Below are 21,977 nucleotides of genomic sequence, written 5' to 3'. Positions count from 1 at the left end.
AGTGACTCCTGTGGCCGATAGTGCGCCTGCGGGTCTGCTGTAGAAGCCACTCAGCTCTGTGTTGTCCTCTGGCACTATGGGTCTGGTGGCTTTGCTGCAGACCTGCAGTGCGAAAAAAGACGGCTTGGCAGGACACGTTTCGGAGGACACACGTGTATGCCGCCGTTTCCCAAGTCGGCGCAAGAGTTGCAGCGGTGATCCGGGATAAAAATAATTTGGGAAAACTGGGGTTAAAAAAAAAAGCTTTTCGTCATTGATGTGGCCATGCATGGCTATGCAGTAAGTTCTGCTTTTCTTTGTACTCCTCACATTAAACACTCATTAATTAATGTATATATCACATTTTTTACTGAAATCTGACCTTTCAGGCTTCATAAATTTGAGCTTGACATTGTGGCACAGTGTGTTATAGGAATCTGACAATTTATGCTTAGCTGTCTGTGGTAGGGCAGAATAGAGGACAGGGCCGAGCCCTGCTGATTTAAATGTATTGTGTTATGATTTAAAATGTATTGTATTATTTAAAAGAGAATGTATTGTGATTTAAAATGTATTGTTGTATGTTTATTTAAACAAGTGAATCTGTGTGTGTTGTGTTGATATGATTTGAATGTATTTTGTATTTATTTAAAATAAGTGTTTTGTTTGTTATTGTGTGGCAGAGTGGATGAGGTTAAAACCCATCCACTAAACTTGTGCAGAATGTGACCATCTCCGGACTGATTAATTTATTGTTATGTATAAAAACCCTGCAGCTTCTGTGTTCAAGGTGGGTGTACAGAGAGGAGTTACGGGAGAACGAGGTAAAGAAAACGAAACAAAGTAAAAAGAAAGCAAGCAATTGCTACTCGTGCTGGGCAGACCAGCACGGTATTTGTTTTGTGATTTGTGTTTGTGATTTGTTTTTTGTTCAAACTTTTATTTTGCTCTGTGATCAGTGTTTTTTTGTTTAAATATTTTTAATTTTTGTGTTTAATAAAAACGTTGCCGCACTGCGCTTTTCAACCGAGTACCTGCCTGTGTTGTCTCTGTCAGCTGTCTGGTCTGGGAACGTCAACCTTCGGCTACCATCACAATAATTATCCACTATGTGGAGACTGGCGAAAACCACTGCTGTAAAGAGGGCAACATATGGCAAGTAGATTGTTCAGTTTCCAAAAGCATGTCTGTGAATGTAATCAATGCAGCATATATATTCTGTAATTAGTGATGACTATGTGTAATTATTATTATGCATTTCTATACTAGTTGATGAATATTTTAAATATAAATATATATATATATATATATATATATATATATATATATATATATATATATATATATATTACAGAGTACTGTGCTTCCTAACTGGCTTTGAAGCGTGTTGTTTGCAAGCCCAACAGTGCCACCTAGTGCTTATGGAAAGCACGCTTGAGACAAGCATGGACCCTTAACTGCCATCTGATCTTAAAGAGGGCTCTTCACTGGCACATATAGAAAAAAATGTATTAATCACTTCTGTTTGTTTGAACTGAAGTATGTGTATTATTGTGTTTGTATCTTTGCTACCATCTCAATTATTCTGTTCCTTAATAAGCAAGACCTCTTTGGGGATAAAGTGACCAGAGTCCACCTGAGTATATGTTTTCCAGAATACGATGGTTAGTATAGTCTACATTAAAGGGGACCATATAATGTTCATTACTACTTATAAAGGTGCTTTGACAAATTAAAGAGGTTTTTATAACAGTCAGTCCATCCGGCAGTCATCTCTAGTTGTGGCTATGTGTCTTTGCCAGCTGCCGAACACATAGCCACCCGCCTTTTTACCATCATCTTTTATTTATATTAATATTTTTGTGTAAAATGAAAACCTAAAAAAAACATTAGCATGTTATTTGTATTCATTTTATATTATACAAAACTAAAAAGAAGCATATTGGTGTTTCCTTTTTGAAAAGGGGTGCAGAATGTGTCATGGGAGATCATACTCTCTGTCCCCAATATCCAGAAGCTCATTTCATTCTGTGTCTTTCTATTTAACATACATGGACAGAAGATACCACCCAACTACTTTCCTTTCTAGACAGCTGAAGGAACAGTCAGTAACAAAGTTCATTGTTGATGTTTGCTGGGCAAAGAAATTAGTTTGTCAGACTTTTTATTCTGTAAATCAAGCTGTTGTAAAAATGGAAGAATATACATTTTAGTGAACATGTTGCCTTATATCTTCAGGGGAGTTTTTACAGGAATGGAGTGACTCATACAAATTACTATATATTGTTGCTCTAAAATGGGAAATTGTTTTCCCTTTATTGCTAAATACAGTACAATTTGAAAACATAAGTAGCTCCTGATGTATTTGAAATTGTATTGTTTATGGTTTAATACACATTGGGACAAAACATGAACAGGTACCTGTGGGAAAATGTTTAAGAGACTGTTCATTACCTACACTATTTTTAATCATGAGCAGGGCACGGTATATGTCCTTAACACTTTTCATCTTCATCCCTCCTATTAGGGCCAAACACATTTCAAGATGCTGCCAACTACATCCAGAATCAATATCTAGAACTCAACATGAGGAAAGATGTGAAAGAAATCTGTTCCCACATCACCTGTGCTACAGACACTCATAATGTCAAGTTTGTGTTTGACGCTGTGACAGACATCATTATCAAAGAAAACCTTAAAGACCGTGGCCTTTTCTGAACCCAGTGTGTGTTGCTGTGTAAGGCCCCCTGGAGGAAGCTGACTCACAGCAGAACATATAATAGCCTTGGATCCCCCAAGAAAATAGCATGAACACCACAGTGAAAGGCTAAGAAAATAGAATCATATTTATACAAACTTTAGTGATCATATTTAAAATCTGATTTGGATAATTATTTGGAACAACCTTTTTTAGTACAAAACCTGTACATTGAAGTAAAAACTAAATGTACGTAAAAAAGTATACTAATGAATATATGTTTATTTTGTTAACAGTGCTGTAAAGATCACTTAGAGGAGTATCAGATTACTAAGATTAGTAGACAATCCTGTTAAAAAGCAGGATCTGAAAGCAATCCTGACAGGACTTATTAATAAAATATCAAATCTTGAACCTTTTTATTTCTGATGCAGGCTAGCTTTATTGTACACTAACTATCAACAACGTATAATAATAATATCCCATCATTTGTTTGTGTGAGTTGTGTTTGTCGTTAGTGTTAACTGTACTATGACAAAGGCAGGTAATTAAATATTACATCAGGGTCATTTACTGACATTATTTAATCTTTGCACTGAGTGGTGCATTGTTCATGCTATGGGAAATGGTATTTTATCTATAGGGTTAAAACATACAATCTGTTAACAGTTCTGTATTTTAATTCCTAATGGATTTCCACCTTTTAACCTCGTATTACATTTAATTATGATTTATTCTGGGTTTTGCAGCTCAGACAAGCAAAACAATTTGACATGTGGAGTAGCTGAGCTATATCCTGTTATTTTTACAGAACTAGGTGCAGCTGAAAGCTATTGGCTGCTTTTTTCAATGGCACCCGAAAGCACTGTCGGAAACCACAAATGCATGTATGTTGACTGTCATTGGAGGCTGTTTCAGTCTCTGCATCTCTGGCAGTACTATAAAGGGTTAAGTATTATTCAGTACCATCACTCTTTTGTGAATGCAGAGCTGTCACATGCTGAGGTTTTATTCATTTGCATCTCTGCTGTGAGGATTTGCACAGAGGCTGTGGCTACTGGGATTAACAATCTCAACATGAACTCCCCAGTAGGCCTCTCCTAGGCTGCTAATTCATTTCTCCTGTGATCTACAACATCAATTTGCCAAGTTCAGGCAACACAGATCAGCAAACATCTCTACTCTAGAGGGACGTGTCAGCAAACAACAGCACTAATTGTGGCTTTTGTTTTATATAACTTTATTTATGTGTTTTGTTCTGTTTTCTTCAATAATAAATGTCTAAATCATGTTTGGCATTTAGAAGGCACCACCAAACTTTAAGAGGAAATATGAGTGGATAAATTTGTCACCTTTAATCTTTTCTACATAGTCTTTATTCCTATGTTACAGGACATTACTAATTAAACAAACCTGCCACTCTACAGTATAAATAGAAGGCCCGCCTCAGATGGTACTATGTGGAGTTTTTGAACTGTCTTAAGAAATCATTATGACACAGAGCAGTGGGGCTACAGAGTACCGATGGGTTACAGATCAAAGAGCAATAACTTAGATGACTGAGACAGAGATCACAAAAAATATTTACCTTAACAATGTGCAATCATATATTATGGTAACAATACAAAAGGTTTATTAGAACCGGCACCTAATATTGTTTGCCCTGATCACAGCCTTGACACAAGCTGGCATAGACTCCACAAGGTGCTGGAAGATGTCAAAAAGGATGTCAATGAATGAATCAATGAATATTACAGAATTGGTGTAGACAGAGGATTGTGATGTCAGATTTGAAACTAATCTTAAATATGCTGACTTTGATAGATGGGATTGTAGGAGCCATAGAAGGTGCCTGAAGTGTATATCATGCTCCTCAAACCATTCACGATGGCACGGTGGATGGGTGTATTATTATCTTGAAAGTAGCTATCGTCATCAAAGTGCAAGTGCAGCATTATTGGAAGGATTTGATCCGTAACTTTGCTTAAGTAAACTACAGCATTTGTTGCAAAATTCTTACGGGACACCATGCATAACACTGGATCACACACTTGGTGTTAACATATTGTTGGATCACACCGTGTATTAACATATTGCCACAGGAGGAGGGTAAATCTAACTGGGTTATTTTCATTATTTGCTATTAGGGAAACACATAGTACTGCATCAGCAAGATACTTGATTGGTTAAATGATTCAGTTTAAATGCTCCTAACAATGCACCAAAAGTACACAATTGTGAAACTGACTAATAGTTTTCATACAAACAATCAGATCATAGAACCTACATTCTAGTGTCTGAAAAATGTGCTAAAAGATATTATGAGCAATATTAGGAAATATAGTGAATTAATAAGTGGTCTTGTCAAAATACTTGATGCATACAGGTAGTAGAATTTTTTTGTTCTGTTTATTCAAAATTAACTGTAGTATGGTTCCTTCACAAGATCTGTCATGACTAGAAGTATTTGAATAAAAAAACACCATTGTAGTAAAACATGAAAATCACATACTGACAAATTATTGGCAAGTCGGAATAAATCGTTTTTTATATGTGTTTTATGAAATGATTTCTAAATAATGTGTGAGAATTTAAAGGGCAGTGCTGTGTGATGCACTGTTGTCACAGATCCTGAGCCCTGCCGGGAGACAAGCTAAAAAGCTCTATAAATGCTCCTAGAACTAGCCAGTTTTGTACAGTAGATAAAATGTGTGTGTGTGGGCGTCTGTTCACACACAGTCTCCACCTGTCGTAATAACAAGAGTCAACATGTTCCTAACATAATTAGACTGGTGATTTAACAACATCCAGAAAGAAAGAAAAAAAATGAAGTATAGTTAAAATGAATCCCTCTATAAAATGTATAGCATAAATAATTAACTGAATTGTCTTCATTTATTTATTTGTGGCTTTACTAAATGAGCCAGTGGGCAGCTCACTGAACCTTATTTGTGTTGCAAAACAAATTGTTGAGAATATTAGAATTATGCATTTGAACGAGAAAGTAACATTATACAAACACCCTAACAGACACATGCCTTCACAATCTTGTAGTCTTTTTTAGTCCAGTGATTTTATAGGCACTCTGTAAATGCCATCAATTTGCCTCAAGTGCTGCTATTGGTGCCAATTTTCAAGCTTCAAATATTGATCAAATGCTTCATCTGTACTATCCTAAACACATGGTTTGAAAGTTACAGGACTATGTTTACTGCAGTGTGACACGTTTACAGAATTGCTCCATAAGGATTATTTAATTCATTAAAAATCCAGTAACTATGGAGATTTCCTTTAAAAATAGTTGGGGTTTTTTATACGGTACTGTGGCAATGCGCCCCGCCCCTGTGTGCATTTGTGTGTTATGTGTTGCGTGTTGCGTGTGTAAATGTTGGTGTATAGTCATTGGTACACGGGATATAAACGGGTCTGTGTTTCACGTGTATTTAGAAAGTGTAGATTTATATTTAGGCACGAGGAGGGCACAAATCACTTCACGTGCTGGTTAAATGTAATATGTGAGCACGGGGTTGCACAGAATTAATTCACGTGCTGGGATTCAAGTGAATAATTAATTAGTAATTGAATCCCAGCACAATAGTATATATAGAGACACGTAGCATGCACTCGTGGTTAGGTGTTCGGTGAGTGGAGAACGAGTGTGGAGAAGGAGGTAATAAGAAGAATAATAATAATAATAATAATAATAATAATAATAATAATAATAATAAGGAAAGAACTGTCTCACTCACCGTGTTTCGTTTGTCTGTCTGTCTGTTTACTGTCTAGTCCGTTTTGTTTGTCTTTTTATTTTGGCGTGTAGTGCCGTGTCCTGTGTTTTTGTTGTGTTCCAACCTTTTATTTTCTGTGCTGTTAATTATTAAATGCTGAGCGCGATCACGCGCTCAGCTTAAACAAACCACATCTCTCTGTTTATTTACTTCCTGCTTCTGGTCTCTGAATGGAGGCGTGGTGTCCTGCGTGGGATCGACAGCGCCTCCAGGACTCAGGCCAGAGCAGGAACCGCAGTTTGGATTTAAAAAAGGAAAAAAAAAAAAAAAATGGCAGAAGACGCCATCAAAATGCGGGACTGGATGCTGGAAAATGCTGGGCTGGAGGCCCAGTCTATCCCAGTAGTCGTCCAGTTCCTGGAGTTTATGGACAGAGAGCGATGGGAGGCATATGCAAGGGAACAGACTGTAAGCACCTGGGAGGAAGGTGTGGGGTTGGTCCTCAGCTACCTGGAGGCAATTATAAGTGGAACAGCAGCCCAGGTAGCAGGTCCACCAGCAGAGGAAGAATGCCTGCTGTCCCCGTCTCCACCAGCAGAGGAAGAATGCCTGCTGGTTTTGCCTCCACAGCCCAAGCGGGAGGAGCCTGAGCGTCCACAGCCCAAGCGGGAGGAGCCCGAACGTCCTACGCCTGAGTGGGAGGAGCCCGAACGTCCTACGCCTGAGTGGGAGGAGCCCGAACGTCCTACGCCTGAGTGGGAGGAGCCCGAACGTCCTACGCCTGAGTGGGGGGAGCCCGAACGTCCACAGCCCAACAGGGAGGAGTCGGTGCGTCCACAGCCCAACAGGGAGGAGTCGGTGCGTCCACAGCCCAACAGGGAGGAGTCGGGGCGTCCACAGCCCAACAGGGAGGAGTCGGGGCGTCCACAGCCCAAAAGGGAGGAGTCGGTGCGTCCACAGCCCGAAGAGAGGGAAGTCGGGGCTTCCACAGCCCTAGGACCCAAGCTGCCAGCAGAGGGTGAATACCTGCTGGTCCCACCTCCACCAGCAGAGGGTGAATGCCTGCTGGTTCCACCTCCACCGCAGTGGGAGGACTGCTTGCCCCTCCCACCTTCACCAGCAGAGGGTGAATACCTGCTGGTTCCACCTTCACCGCAGTGGGAGGACTGCTGGCCCCTCCCACCTCCACCAGCAGAGGGTGAATACCTGCTGGTTCCACCTTCACCGCAGTGGGAGGACTGCTGGCCCCTCCCACCTCCACCAGCAGAGGGTGAATACCTGCTGGTTCCACCACCGCCAGGAGCAGAGGAGCTGGAGCTGCCTCTGCCTCCACCACTGCCAGGAGCAGAGGAGCTGGAGCTGCCTCTGCCTCCGCCACCGCCCAGAGCAGAGGAGCAGGAGCTGCTTCTGCTGCCCGTACCTCCGCAGGGAGTACGGTGGCCGGAGCCCCAGAAAGGGGAGCTGCCGGCCACGAAGAAGGGGGAGGAGGTCTGGAGACCTGCTCCCACTGCAGCAGTTTCGCTGCCGGAGATCGTGGGGGAGGTCAGGAGACCTGCTCCCGCTACAGCAGTTTCGCTGCCGGAGATCGTGGGGGAGGTCCGGAGACCTGCTCCCACTGCAGCAGTTTCGCTGCCGGAGATCGTGGAGGAGGTCTGGAGACCTGCTCCCACTGCAGCTTCTTCGCTGCCGGCAGTACTGTGGTCGGAGCCCCACCAAGGGGAGCTACTGGCTACGAAGGAAGGGGGTGAGGTCAGGAGATCAGCATCCCCTGCAGCAAGTTCGCTGCAAGCATGGACCAGCAGGCTGTCAGCCGTGCCACTACCGGCAGGGGTGCTGACAGCATTGCCAGCCAAAGGCCCACTGAAGCCTCCCTTCCCAGCCCGAGACTTTGTCCTGGACTGCTGGATTTTTAAGGGGGGAGGTGGCCGTTGAGGCCATGTGTGCTGCGCACAAGGGGGGGTATATGTGGCAATGCGCCCCGCCCCTGTGTGCATTTGTGTGTTATGTGTTGCGTGTTGCGTGTGTAAATGTTGGTGTATAGTCATTGGTACACGGGATATAAACGGGTCTGTGTTTCACGTGTATTTAGAAAGTGTAGATTTATATTTAGGCACGAGGAGGGCACAAATCACTTCACGTGCTGGTTAAATGTAATATGTGAGCACGGGGTTGCACAGAATTAATTCACGTGCTGGGATTCAAGTGAATAATTAATTAGTAATTGAATCCCAGCACAATAGTATATATAGAGACACGTAGCATGCACTCGTGGTTAGGTGTTCGGTGAGTGGAGAACGAGTGTGGAGAAGGAGGTAATAAGAAGAATAATAATAATAATAATAATAATAATAATAATAATAATAATAATAAGGAAAGAACTGTCTCACTCACCGTGTTTCGTTTGTCTGTCTGTCTGTTTACTGTCTAGTCCGTTTTGTTTGTCTTTTTATTTTGGCGTGTAGTGCCGTGTCCTGTGTTTTTGTTGTGTTCCAACCTTTTATTTTCTGTGCTGTTAATTATTAAATGCTGAGCGCGATCACGCGCTCAGCTTAAACAAACCACATCTCTCTGTTTATTTACTTCCTGCTTCTGGTCTGACACCACCCACTCCGGCCGTCTTTGTGACAGGTACCTACAAAGCTTTTTTGTACAAATCTTTGTTAAGATAGATGTAAAGGACTTATTCAGAAAACACCTATCTAATTACCACCAAGTACAACATAGATCTACTCTGGGCTTTTCAATGAAACATAGCTCTCAATGGTTACATCCCAAGGGGACGTAAAGTACCAATGTCTCTACCTGCATTAGTTAAAGAAAATCTTTCTTCATGTTCATCTCGTCATTCTCATTCCAAGCGGTTTCCAGGCAAACCACCTATTTTGTAAAGAGGTTTAAGTTGAAATTGTCCCCGGAGTCAAAACAGCCATTTATTCTGCACTCTGTCTTCTGAGGAATATCCTTGGAAGAGCAATTATGTGAGATGACGGAAAGGATGAGTAAATTGGTATTCTGGCTGTCTTCCCAGTTGCAGTGCTGCTTGGTTTGTCTCATTTATTATTACTGTATTCCTTCTAATTTAAGACACAGCCCAAATTTCCCAGCTTCAATTTGAGAAAAAAATAAAACATCAAATACATATGCATTTACAAAGTTACAAACTCAATTACGCATATGGAGGCAGTTTGCGGTCGTCTGCTATCACACAGAGCATTACAGTTATGTGCTGCTTCTCATTTGCAGTCGTGATTACTCACACCTGTTTATCTCCCAATTTGTGAACTGTGGTATTGCTTGGCATGTTGAAAAATACGGGGGTCTGTCCAAGATGGTACTGTTTGTTAGAAACGATGAAATTGTAAAAGTTTCTCTTTGAATTCCTCAGGAAGCTAATGACACTTCTTTGAAAAGGGCTGCCTGTATGTCATGGATGATTCAATGGTTCATCTTTTCTCTGCAGTAAGTCATGTTGATCACCTGGAAGTTGGTTACTTTTCCCGGTTCCTTATTTGAGATGTAGAAGACAAAGCAGCGTGTCCTTTTTCTGTGTGTTTTAACTCATTTACACATCTTGCTCAATTAATATATTGCTACTATTTAAAAAATAATCGCTCCTTCTTTAAAAAAAATAAAAACGAAAATATTAATAACAAATCTGTATCAGCAACATAGCGGTACCCTATATTACCCGCTTGCTTTGCCCCATTCTGTCTTTCGATTGTCAAATGTGTCCCTTTCAGTATGCAGACAGTCTATACGATAGTACTAATATATTACAAACAAACTTAATCATAACAGGCTTTGAGTCAAAGGTTTATGAACAAGGGCCACCACACATAATGATACATTTGATATTTCTGACCAATTCCAATTGAAATAGAGTGGGGGTCCCTGAGAAAAAGTTATCATGTAAAGCTAGGTGAAGAATCTCTAAATGCACCTGCCAAAATGATTATTTGATTGACAGGAAAATCCTTGCAACAAAAGCAAGAAGACGTTGAACTGAGGTAATTCCCAAATGAATATCAACGTTCAATCAATGGCAGCTACCAATAGTATTCAATCCAGCTACATTTAAACCTACCTCTCTTTGCAGGTATTACATTTAAACCTACCTCTCCTCTGTGCGACTTGCTTTGAGTTTACCTCAGCTGAACTACCTCCCTGTCTAACTCTCAACACTGGTTTAGATGTGGCAATTGAAATTGTGAGGCAGCACCAAGTGCCCTTAAAGGCGAGGCTGAGTGCAAAACCAAGCAAGTCAAAATGGTACATGCTTATATCAGCTGTTTTTATTATCCAATAAAAAAAGTTGTCATGACTGAATACAATATTGCCTAAATATGTTTACTAAAATTTCCCTCACATTAGCGTGTACTTCAGTGGGACAGACAAGTGTTTATGAACCAAAGTAGAACCCCTGACTCATCCTCTACCTTACTTTGTTAAACAAAAAATCATTCAAATAAGCAAATAAGCACTTACCTGAAGATCTCCAGATCAGTCCTATTACACTTAAGACAATGGGAGATGCTCTGTAACCCAGTTTAATGAAGAGAGTACTGTTCCAATAAAGGATACTACATGTTCATGTTGTGAATGCTCTTTCAGTGTGAAGGGACATACTGCAGCTCATTTTTACTTCAGATCTAACTAAATCATGTAGGGGCAGCATATAGTGTAAAGCAAAACACATGGGAACACCACAGTTAATCTCTGACTGTAAATGATTGCACCCCCAAGGAAAGCAAATGCTCTTTTTTTCAATGGTACCCTCCACTCTGGAGCCTTTTATGTTTATGGCTAATGTGAAAAGGCTGGAAGTATGCAGGATATGCTTGTGCTGTAATATCACCTCTGACTACTATAAAAACAAAACAACTCTTTAAACTGTTCTTGCAGACAATTGATGTAGAAACAGTTGAACAGCTTCTCTTATATTAAAAGGGACAAATAGAGTTTTTGTGTAAAACAGCATTTGATAATAGTACTATATATATATCAGATTACCAAATTATGTGCCAACTATTACCAAAATATGTGTCATTAAGTCTCTTGATATGAATCAAGATGTCTACCACACAATTATGTGTTAGTCTTATGAATTGGTTGCACAAGGAACCAGTTCACCTGATTCACTTTGGTGAATCAGGTGTCTATTGACACCTGATTAGTGAATCACGTGTCTATTTTAATGTTCTTTCCATCACTTTAGAACATTAAAATAGACACCTGAAAGTGCTCATCATAGTGTTAGATTAACATTAACGCTATAATTTGTGCCTGCCTATTGCACTACTGTACCACCCTGTTATGCAATCCTTCCCTGTATTATGTGATTTCATGTTCTAATCAAACCAAATAAAAGGTTATCAGAACCTTACAAAAAGAAGATATTGAACTGCTTTATGTTTTTAATGGTTGCTGTGTTCACTCATGCAAGCTGTAATGACAGTAACTGTTTTTCCTCCATGTACAGTTATGTACATCAATATATTACATTCTTTCTTCAAAATCAATGTAAGTATACTCAATTCCTGGCTCCACTCAGGATTCATGGCACACTGAATTAACTGTGTAAGAGCTAAGCCTCTCTCATGCAATATTAATGATGTTTTCTTTGTAACATTAATGCTGGAAGGATTCCTAACGGCACTTTAAATTCCCAATGATGAAATAACAGGGGTTTTTAGGTAAAGTACAATTAGGTACAGTATGTATCACTTTAAGCAGTATTTTAGTGCACAGTATTTATCACAGTGCAAATAAGTACATAAGAACATAAGAAAGTTTACGAACGAGAGGAGGCCATTCATCCCATCTTGCTTGTTTGGTTGTTAGTAGCTTATTGATCCCAGAATCTCATCAAGCAGCTTCTTGAAGGATCCCAGGGTGTCAGCTTCAAGAAAACATTATTGGGGAGTTGATTCCAGACAAAATTATCTGTGTAAAAAAGGGCCTCCTATTTTCTGTTCTGAATGCCCCTTTATCTAATCTCCATTTGACCCCTGGTCCTTGTTTCTTTTTTCAGGTCAAAAAAGTCCCTTTGGTCGATATTTTCAATACCTTTTAGAATTTTGAATGCTTGAATCAGATCACTGCATAGTCTTCTTTGTTCAAGACTGAATTGAATAAATTATTTTAGCCTGTCTGCATATGACATGCCTTTTAAACCCGGAATAATTCTGGACTCTCTTCTTTGCACTTTCTAGAGCAGCAATATCCTTCTTGTAGCGAGGTGACCAGAACTGAACACAATATTCTAGATGAGGTCTTACTAATGCATTGTAAAGTTTTAACATTACTTCCCTTGATTTAAATGCAATACTTTTCACTATATAGCTGAGCATTTTGTTGGCCTTCTTTATAGCTTCCCACATTGTCTAGATAAAGACATTTCTGAGTCAACATAAACGCCTAGATCTTTTTCATAGATTACTTCTTCAATTTCAGTATCTCCCATATAATGCCACCCTTACTCAGATCATCGACACAGTTGCCCCGCTTACAACCAGAACAGTGAAGAAACATCGCAACTGTCCATGGTATACCCTCGAACTTCGACTGCTTAAGTCTGCCTGCCACAAGTCTGAGCGCAAATGGAGGTCATCTGGATTAACAGTTCACAGAGAGATCTGGACCAATCAACTCAGTAGCTACAGGCGTGCACTCGTTGCTGCCAGAGTGAAGTACTTCTCAGAAATCATATCTACGGGACACGGTAAACCAAATATTTTCTTCAAAACCATTGATCAAATCCTGCATCCAGCCACCGATAAATCTATCTCCCATTCATCCTCCTCTCTTATCTGCCATGATTTCTCCTCTTTCTTTTAGAACAGAATTGACACCATTTATTCTACGATCTCCTGCCACAAACCCAGTATAGTACTTGACTCCCCTCCAATTGACCCTCCTACTCTCTCTTCCTTCTCTCTTCTCTCCATTACTTATGTCTCCAGCCTATTGTTGAAATCCACTACCGCCACGTGATCCTTGGACCCCTGGCCAACAAATCTTGTCCGTCTCTGTGCTTCTGATCTTGCTCCTTCCATTATGCACACTCTCACCCTGTCCCTGGATTAAGCCCTGGTTCCTGCTGCCCTCAAGACTGCCCGAGTAACGCCAATGTTCAAAAAATCCTCCCTTGGCTCGGCTGTCTTATCTAACTTCCGTCCCATATCCAACTGGCTACAAGAATTATTACAGTACAATTTAAGCTATGAATGGATATAACAAACATATGTTAATGTTATTATTGTTTTTTGTTAACAGTTTATTTTTTTAGTATTTTTGACAGAAAACATTTTTGACATTTTAATCTAGTACAGTTCCAGTTCAAATGTATTAAATATATTAAGCCTACTTTAAAAACTTGGCTGTATCCAGTAACCTGAAGTGTTTACTGGTTACCAATACTATAAAAGAACGTGTGTACACAGCGATAATGACAAGTGTTGCGCATCAATCCACATTGACAAGTCTTGTTGATATGCGAAGGACATCAGTCTAATAATGAAGGTGTTGTGATTAAGGGAAAGGATGCTCCAGTACAGACTGTTGAGTTTAGCATGCAATAATTTCCTCTCCCCAGGGCTTTTTCGAGCAATTAGACTTCACCTTTACCGATATAATCACTTTTACGTTATTAAATAATAATAACCACATGTTTTGTGCTGCTCAGCATTTCTTATATTTTTTATTTATGGCCTGGCTATACAATGAAGCATTAAGGTATGACAGGGGGTGGGTTAACATGAGATAACTGCACACTTGGGTGTTAACCCACCCCTTGGAGTGCCTTAATGCTATTATAAATCAAATTTAAAATTACTATATTTATTTACTTTTCAAATGAACACAGCAAATTAAAAACAATATGTTCAATAACAGTGTTTAAATAAACAAAATTTATTTAAACATGTTTATTTTTATATATTAACATACGTTTAATTGTAAATATAGCATGTATTTATTAAAATGTTAAGTACATTTCCGTATATCAGTTATATTAACCTATTATACTAATTCATTAATGGTCATATATAACTTTGTAAAGTGCATAAGTCTGATAACACAATTTTCCAGGTCTGCAGGTGTTATTGGGGGATAGTGTGTTGCTTTGTCATTTCCACTTCGTCTCAGTTTTTTAATTACTGCTACGAATACATTGTTAGCTGTATTAAATGCAGCATCTTGATTGCTGGTTGGACAGCTGAGATATGATGCATTTTGTAATCGACATCATAGTATCAAAATTAGAGCACGTCGACAGCAAAGGGTTAAGAGGCACCCAAATATTTTATAAAAAAGATGTATTTAATTTAAAATATATATATATATATATATTTTTTTTTAAAACTACTCATTTTCAGAATCTGATAGTGAAACACTGTAATGAGTTCAAGGAGAAGGGGCAGAGCGATCAAAATGATGAATTGTGACCTGATTTAAATTGATTCGATCAAAATTCTCCGTTATGAATGGGCCCCTTTATCATTCGTCAAAAGTTTTTCCATTAAATAAATAAATTGATTGTGGGTCTGTCATTTCTTCTTTTAAATTAATGATAATTTACAGATATTAAACTTTATAGAATAACAACGTATGAATTTATAAATTCAAAGCTTTTTGGTGATGCGGCTGTGTTGAAATGCTGTGTGGGATTAATGTACAGCTGATAGAATGCAGCTAACCAATCAGAAAGCAGGATTTTTCCAAGCAGGTTTATAATCCATTTTATACACCATTATGTCATATTTAATAATTTTGAGTGATCCATTTCAATAGTAACTTACCATACACCGTAATTATTTTTTATTTTTATTTTGTATTTAATGAACTCAGACAGGATGTGATTGAGAAAATTGTGCCTTGGCAGTAGATGCACACAATCCATCCAACGTTTATGTTATTTGCAAACATTTAAATAAAATCAAATGAGTCTTCTAATGCAAATTAGACTTAATGAAGCCACCAGGCAATTTTCACAGCTCTGACTGTAATGCCCTGATACTGCAATGAATCTTCTCTAATGGGAATGTGCAAATTCACTTTCCTGCTCCGTTGTAAATAAACATTTACACGCAGTTGCTGTTTTAGGCAAAACTTAGCACAGCTTTAACTCTTCTAACTGCTTACTTTTGCACATTAGAAAAGGATTCAGAAAACAATGTCTGTGTTTTACAACGCAGACAAAAATCAATTTACTAAATAAAAACGCATTGTTTTTCTCTTTATATATATGTCTTCCTTATTCTTTATTTAGAAATGTTCGGGACTATTTTCTTAGAAAGTTTTTACTCAACGTAAGGTACCCGACGAATCAGTACAAGTTAAATCTAGGTTTTAATGTGTTTTTTAATGGTAAAAAAATATTTTTCTAATAGCGATACTGCCCTCTCAATGCCTCTACTGTGTGATAGTTGACCTTGACTGTCATTAGCACCCTCACCTTTGGCTCGGTAGGGTGATAATCAGGGACCAGAGGAATTCTGTCATCTGCATGTTGTTTACTGTTATTATATAAAGCATATTTTCTGTTTATATTCGCTTCAGTGATAATCTCGTCTGGAAATCTTCCAAACAAAACCACACATTTCCTCACCTTTGGTGAAAAAGTCTTGATCACGGTGCAAATACTTCTGAATCTTAAAAGTTGGGAATAGGGAATTGAGTTATGGCAATATTTTGGGTGTGAAGAGTCATACTGCAGACACAAATGATAATTGGTTGGTTTGTATTAGATAGTGGTGTTAATGGTGGAATTCAAAACTGTGCTGAAAATGTCCATAAATGATATACTGGTACCCATTTCTAAGATGTTTCATGTGTATTTAAGAGCTTTGTGGAAATCTGTTACCAACTGAATTCACTTTTTTAATTATTCACAAGTTAGTTGAAATTCCAAAGATGTTGCTGTATCTGAGATATAACTTAGGTGTGTTTCCATTGTAGTGCTGTAAAATTCTGTTTTCAACATCCCACAAAAAGGCAGGCATATGAGGGTCCCATTGTAGTTCCCATGCTGACACCCCTTACTTGAGTGTAAACATTTTCAATAAAAAAAAAAACAATTCAAACAACATACCCTTCTTTGTAGCATGTTCATAGATAACAATAGGTTTAGTTCCAAAGATGATGTTAAATCCCTTTCATTAAATAAAAATCAGCCTTTTTGTCTTGAGATGTAGTGAAGTAAATAATAATAAAATCAGAGGCTAAATAACCATTTGTTCTAGGTTACAGCAATATCCCAGTGCTCGATAATATACAAACGATTGCACTGTGCAAAACTGCAAAATCTGCCATGTTCAACAAAGAATGATTAATGCTTGCTCAATGGAACGTTTATCACAACCCCATCCTTAGTTGCTGTCACCTGATATTTTGTGCTTTGTGTATTTACAGTATTTAAAATTATACATTTCTCTAAAAGTTACAGAACAGCATATGATAGTAAACATTCTGTATACATGCAAACACAGCTATCGCAGGATAACATACACCTGTATACAGGTTTTAATGATCCCTGTGCATCCCTGTGAATAAAACAAATCTCCCTCAAGCAGAAGTCTCACCTAATGAAATGGTATGTTTTAATACAATTAAATCAATAATTTCAATTTAAAATATGAAATGTAGTCATGTTATAAATAACTGAATGTAGGGCACATATTATTATTATTATTATTATTATTATTATTATTATTATTATTATTATTATTATTATTATTATTATTATTATTTATATCTGCTTGACCCCAATTCAGGTTTATTTATTTTTTACACATGTACACAAATGGAAACTATAATTCTCCAAGGGCTGTAGTTTGGACTGCAAAATAACATTAGTCATAATATGTAGACAAACAGTTAACAAATAATTTTGTTTAAAGGATAGTACTATAAGTTGATGTGACCACTTGTGCTTGTGAAAAACAGACTCTTCTTCTAGGAACAATGTCAATGGGGCAAGTGTGTATCAGGCTTGGGCTATGTCTGCTAGGCCTAAAGCATGGTACTGCCTGTTTTTGTTGTGCTAACACAAGAGCTACTGTATTCCTATAAAATCCTAAACATGTTGTCTTCATATTTTGCTGCATGTATGCATTGTTTAAATGTATTTTATTGTTCATAGAGAGAGCAAATAACATAGCAGGTTATTTTAGAAGGATAAGCTCTTTACACAGTCTGTGTAGTGATTATACACAGACCACATAGTATGCCACTTTTAAAATAACATTTTATAGGCATGACATAATTGTTGTGCAGTTTGTTTAGATAAAAAATATGACAAATAAAATAACTTAGGATATTAATCATTTGCATTTAATTACAATTACATAAAAAAAATCATACCAACCACTGTAAAATAAATAACAGTCTGTTTAAATCCCTTCTTGATTGTTCTCACAAATGCAAGAATGCAGTCAATGCCAAAAGTTTGCCTTGGCTATTAGGAGATGAGTTAAGCTCTCTTTTTCTCTCTCTATCACTCTCTCTCGCACAGTTTTTACATTTTACATTCCTGTAAAAAAGACAACTAAATGATCTCATCCTGCACAACCTTTTGCAATCTCAAGACCCATGTTTGAACTAAAATAAATTAAAACAAACGAGTAGCCTATTGTTTATCTGATAATAAATATTACACAGAAAAGGGGACCAAACTATGCTGTGCTAGCTATACCAAACAATTACTGGAATGCCACTGCATTGTTGCTTGATGTTGTATGTATGGCTGCTTATCACTGTTCCCTAGGAAAATGTGTCAATGGGGTTATCATTTTGCTTCAAAATACAAATCTAACTAATGTGATATAACGTATTCCCCAGTAAAGGAACAAACAAACTTGTTACAGTTTTCAGTTGAATTCTTATGCCTGATCATTGACATGTTATGTACTCACGGAGCATAAAATGAATGTTCCTGCTTAACCCAGATTTCCTCCTTTCATCCAGGAAACACTAAACATTCTGCATGCCTCAGCATTAACACTTTTTACAAGAGCCAATAGATTAAATGTACTTTTCACTTGCCAGGGAAAGCTATTGCAGTTGATTAAACAGGATCAATGCAGCTATCACATAAAATAAAAGTGGCTGTTGTTTTTATCCTTGGAGGCTAAACAGAGTTAAAATGTCTTAAATTCAGCGCTAAACAAAATATATACTCTATTTTTATAGACTTATGTGTCTTCCTTTGTGTTAATGAAACAGATGAATTTTGGTATATAAGAAGAAGAAGAAGAAGAAGAAGAAGAAGAAGAAGCCTGTTTTTAGCATAATGCATTCTGAAACAAGGTCTGTTTTAGCAACATGGACAAATGGTTTGGAAAGCTAACATTATGTTTGTATATATAACATACTGTACATATTATTTTAGGATCTTCAAATTTGTTGTGTCAATAGGGTCTGTTTTAAAGATTGGTTAACTCTAAATATTACCATGATGTTTTATTATTATTATTGCAAGGCACAGACATTGGTTGCATTATGCTTGTACTTCATCCTTTTCCCTTTGTTAAGGTTAAAAAAAAGATACTGTAGAATACCCATAATGATGGGTTTTGACAGCCTGCAAACCAGCCCCCCTATACAACTCGCTCTGCTTCAGTAAAGCACTTGTAAAGACATTTTCTGACAGCTACTGCTGTTATGCAACAGTAAATAGCTTTCTTGTTTTCCCCGTTTGTTGCAGCTATGTTAAATTACCTATGCATTTTATTTACTCCAATGTACAATTTTTGCACAATTCCAAGTAGTCAGGAAAAGGGATATTCTATTTAAAGGATTCTTGTACATACTTAGTGGTACAACAAACCTATGGGAATCCGCATTGTTGCCATGGAACTACTGTATGTGTCAACAACATCACAAGGAAACTGGAGAACAAAAAGACTTCCTGCGACAAAGAGACCAATTACAGCAGCCTACAATTGACAATTATACCAAATAACCATCCTTCAGATGAGATGTAAAACTGAGGTCTTATTGTAAGTGACTCTGCAGCAGCAGTTGAATATACCTTCACAGTGGCAGGATTACAGATAAATCTTATTTAGATGTAAATTACAATTGAAGGGAGAAGTTTAACAAGTTGGGCATCAGGGACCTGTTCTTGAATGCATTGAATTTCTTCTTCTTATTATTATTATTATTATTATTATTATAAATATTATTATTTATGTGTCATTTAAATGTGTTGTATCTCTGTGTCACAACAGCAAAAGAAAAACAAACACTGCACCTTTATCTGTATTACAGTACATTTACATTAAAAAGATTTTGATTTCAATACCCCTGAATTTTACTTGATTCTATCCAAACCCTTGGCATTCACTGTAGACACTTCACTGGTTCCATGTGCAATCACCTCATTTACATTGTAAAGAAGTATATAAGTTATTATTTTACACTGTTTGGCCACTTTCTTAGGACCTCTAAATAATATCTGGTTGAACCACCATTTGCCATTGTGTCATGCTCCTTAAGCATTCATACACAATTCTAGCAAGGTGGATGGGTTCATTAAATGTTAAGGTGAAATGTTTCCCAGAATTAAGATGATTTTGGCAGTGTTTAGTTTTGTTACTACCAATGTGTAGATATAGAATCTAAATATAGAAAGACGAAAGTTTATATAATTATTAATTAAAGCTAAAAAAAAAAAAAAACTTTCTCAGATTAAAGGAAATAAAGTATAAAGTATATACAGTACTGAGAGCTAAGCGCTCTCTGGATTTCTGTCACCAGAAACCCTCAATAGTTATTACACACCAACATGCACTGTTCCCAGAGTTACTGTGGGTAAGTGGTCTATAGAGGGCTTTGGTACAGTAGCATATTTCATGTTTGTAATTCTGTATGGTAATTGCAGTCATGTCCTCCAACTTAAAGATTGGTGTTCATTTTAAACAACAACATTAAATTAAAACTATTTGCATTTTTTTATTATTATTAAATCACACAACTGAATGAGAATAAAATCCATGCTTCTTTTTTTCTGTGCTTATTTGTGGTTTGAATCACTTAGTGACATGGTAAAGTTAAAATTACCTTACAACTAGTTTTAGTCTTAACTGTATGGTGGGGGGTAATTCTTCAGAGGTCGTTCATGTTGGCCCTGCCTCCGAAGTTCTGAGGCTGCAAACGCGTTTTTGCAAGAGCAAGGTGATGGATGTATTATCGTTTCAATGTTCAAATAGTTTCCAAAAAGCAGTGCAATGCATCGGAGTAAGAGAAAACTTGTACACAATGATGGTAAACTTTTTTGTTAAACTATCAAACCTATAAATATTCCTTTAAAAAAAAAAAAGAAAAAACGCTTTTGCTATATTAAGTATGAACAGTACTCCAGGAGAGAAAAACCCACCAGAAGATATGTTTATAGACATCGTTTTTTAATTATTATTAGTAGTAGTAGTAGTAGTAGTAGTAGTAGTAGTAGTAGTAGTCGTAGTAGTATATATACAGATTCCAATGCTACTTTTAATATTAAAGTGTTTGTGTTTTCTTCTGGTTCTATAACCCCCACTGTTAAATTAAGGTCAGTAAGGTTTCCAGAACAAGTGTAGGAATCATTGTACAAAGATCTGGTGGCACATGGCTCATTCACTGTGGGAAAGTATAATGCTTGTAGGGACTCTGCTCTGAGGAGGATAATTACAGTGGAATGCAGCCTCCAGTGTTGCCAGTTCAGATAAGAGGATCACCATTCATCTCAGCAGTGTTGGGATCAGAAACTGGTTGTTTCTCAGAACTCTAACAGAAAACAGAATTGACTACGCCATTTCAATTTACTAAAAAAGCATACAGTAATCTCCATGAGACTCAAATTCCGTAGTTTAAATGTAATAATGGTCATACTTTTTTTTTCTTGCGGTTATTTACTAAAATCAGCAAGCATATTCAAGTGGAGCACTTGCAAGCCAGAAAGAAAGACATAGGTACTGTAAATATATGCAAAAAACCACATCTGACATACATGTTTTTTAAATCTATATAAAACTAGGCAGAGTACAAAGAGTAAATACAAATGTGGAAATAATGCAGTCATGTAAAGCAAAATTCATTAGGTTCACAACATGCTACAGAAATCTGATCTAGGTCAATTTTAAATGCAACAAGGGCTGTTTTTTTGTGCAAAATCTGAGTACTAACAGGTTGATTTGATTATTATTATTGGTCAATATTAAAAGAAGTGAAATTTTACAGAAACACAAAACCGGTGTGTGGTGCTCCCCATCACTTTGACTAAAATTAAGGTGAAAAAGAGATAGACATACCTTCAATTTTCAAATATTCTGCTATTCCTTGCCATATGGTGTCCTTTTTATTGTCTTTATAACCACGGACACTGTCATCATAAAGAACATTATATTTTTCGACTTTAATAATTAAATTCTCATTGATGTCCATTTTTTTTTTTTCTGTGGTACTCTGCATGAGCGAGACAGTCTGTCTGACAGGCACTACCTTTTACCTTATTTCTGATTGGTCCATTGCAACGCAACTAGCTCGTGGTGTGAATAGAAATAAAACAAATTTCTAAATTTGCTCGCTGCGGT

General features: G+C 37.5%; 1 protein-coding gene across 1 annotated transcript; it reads left to right on the top strand.

Annotated features, from left to right (window-relative positions):
- The first annotated feature begins 268 nt into the window (after nucleotides 1-268).
- On the top strand, nucleotides 269-2,697 carry LOC131737611 (guanine nucleotide-binding protein G(i) subunit alpha-3-like). The gene is made up of 4 exons (XM_059027866.1): nucleotides 269-279; nucleotides 770-803; nucleotides 1,520-1,643; nucleotides 2,507-2,697. The coding sequence occupies exons 1-4, from the start codon at nucleotides 269-271 to the stop codon at nucleotides 2,695-2,697; spliced, it is 360 nt and encodes a 119-aa protein (XP_058883849.1).
- Nucleotides 2,698-21,977: the final 19,280 nt, after the last annotated feature.

The sequence above is a fragment of the Acipenser ruthenus genome, chromosome 7, assembly GCF_902713425.1.
Source record: "Acipenser ruthenus chromosome 7, fAciRut3.2 maternal haplotype, whole genome shotgun sequence".
NCBI lineage: Eukaryota > Metazoa > Chordata > Actinopteri > Acipenseriformes > Acipenseridae > Acipenser > Acipenser ruthenus.
Note: the sequence above shows the minus strand (reverse complement) of the source record. Positions and strands in the feature narration are given on the sequence as shown.

What these genes read in the sequence shown, in the direction of transcription:
- LOC131737611 (XM_059027866.1), top strand. An exon ending in AGGAGTTACGGGAGAACGAG is followed by an intron (nt 804 to 1,519) that starts GTAAAGAAAACG and finishes TTTGAACTGAAG; the next exon opens with TATGTGTATTATTGTGTTTG. An exon ending in ATGTTTTCCAGAATACGATG is followed by an intron (nt 1,644 to 2,506) that starts GTTAGTATAGTC and finishes CCCTCCTATTAG; the next exon opens with GGCCAAACACATTTCAAGAT.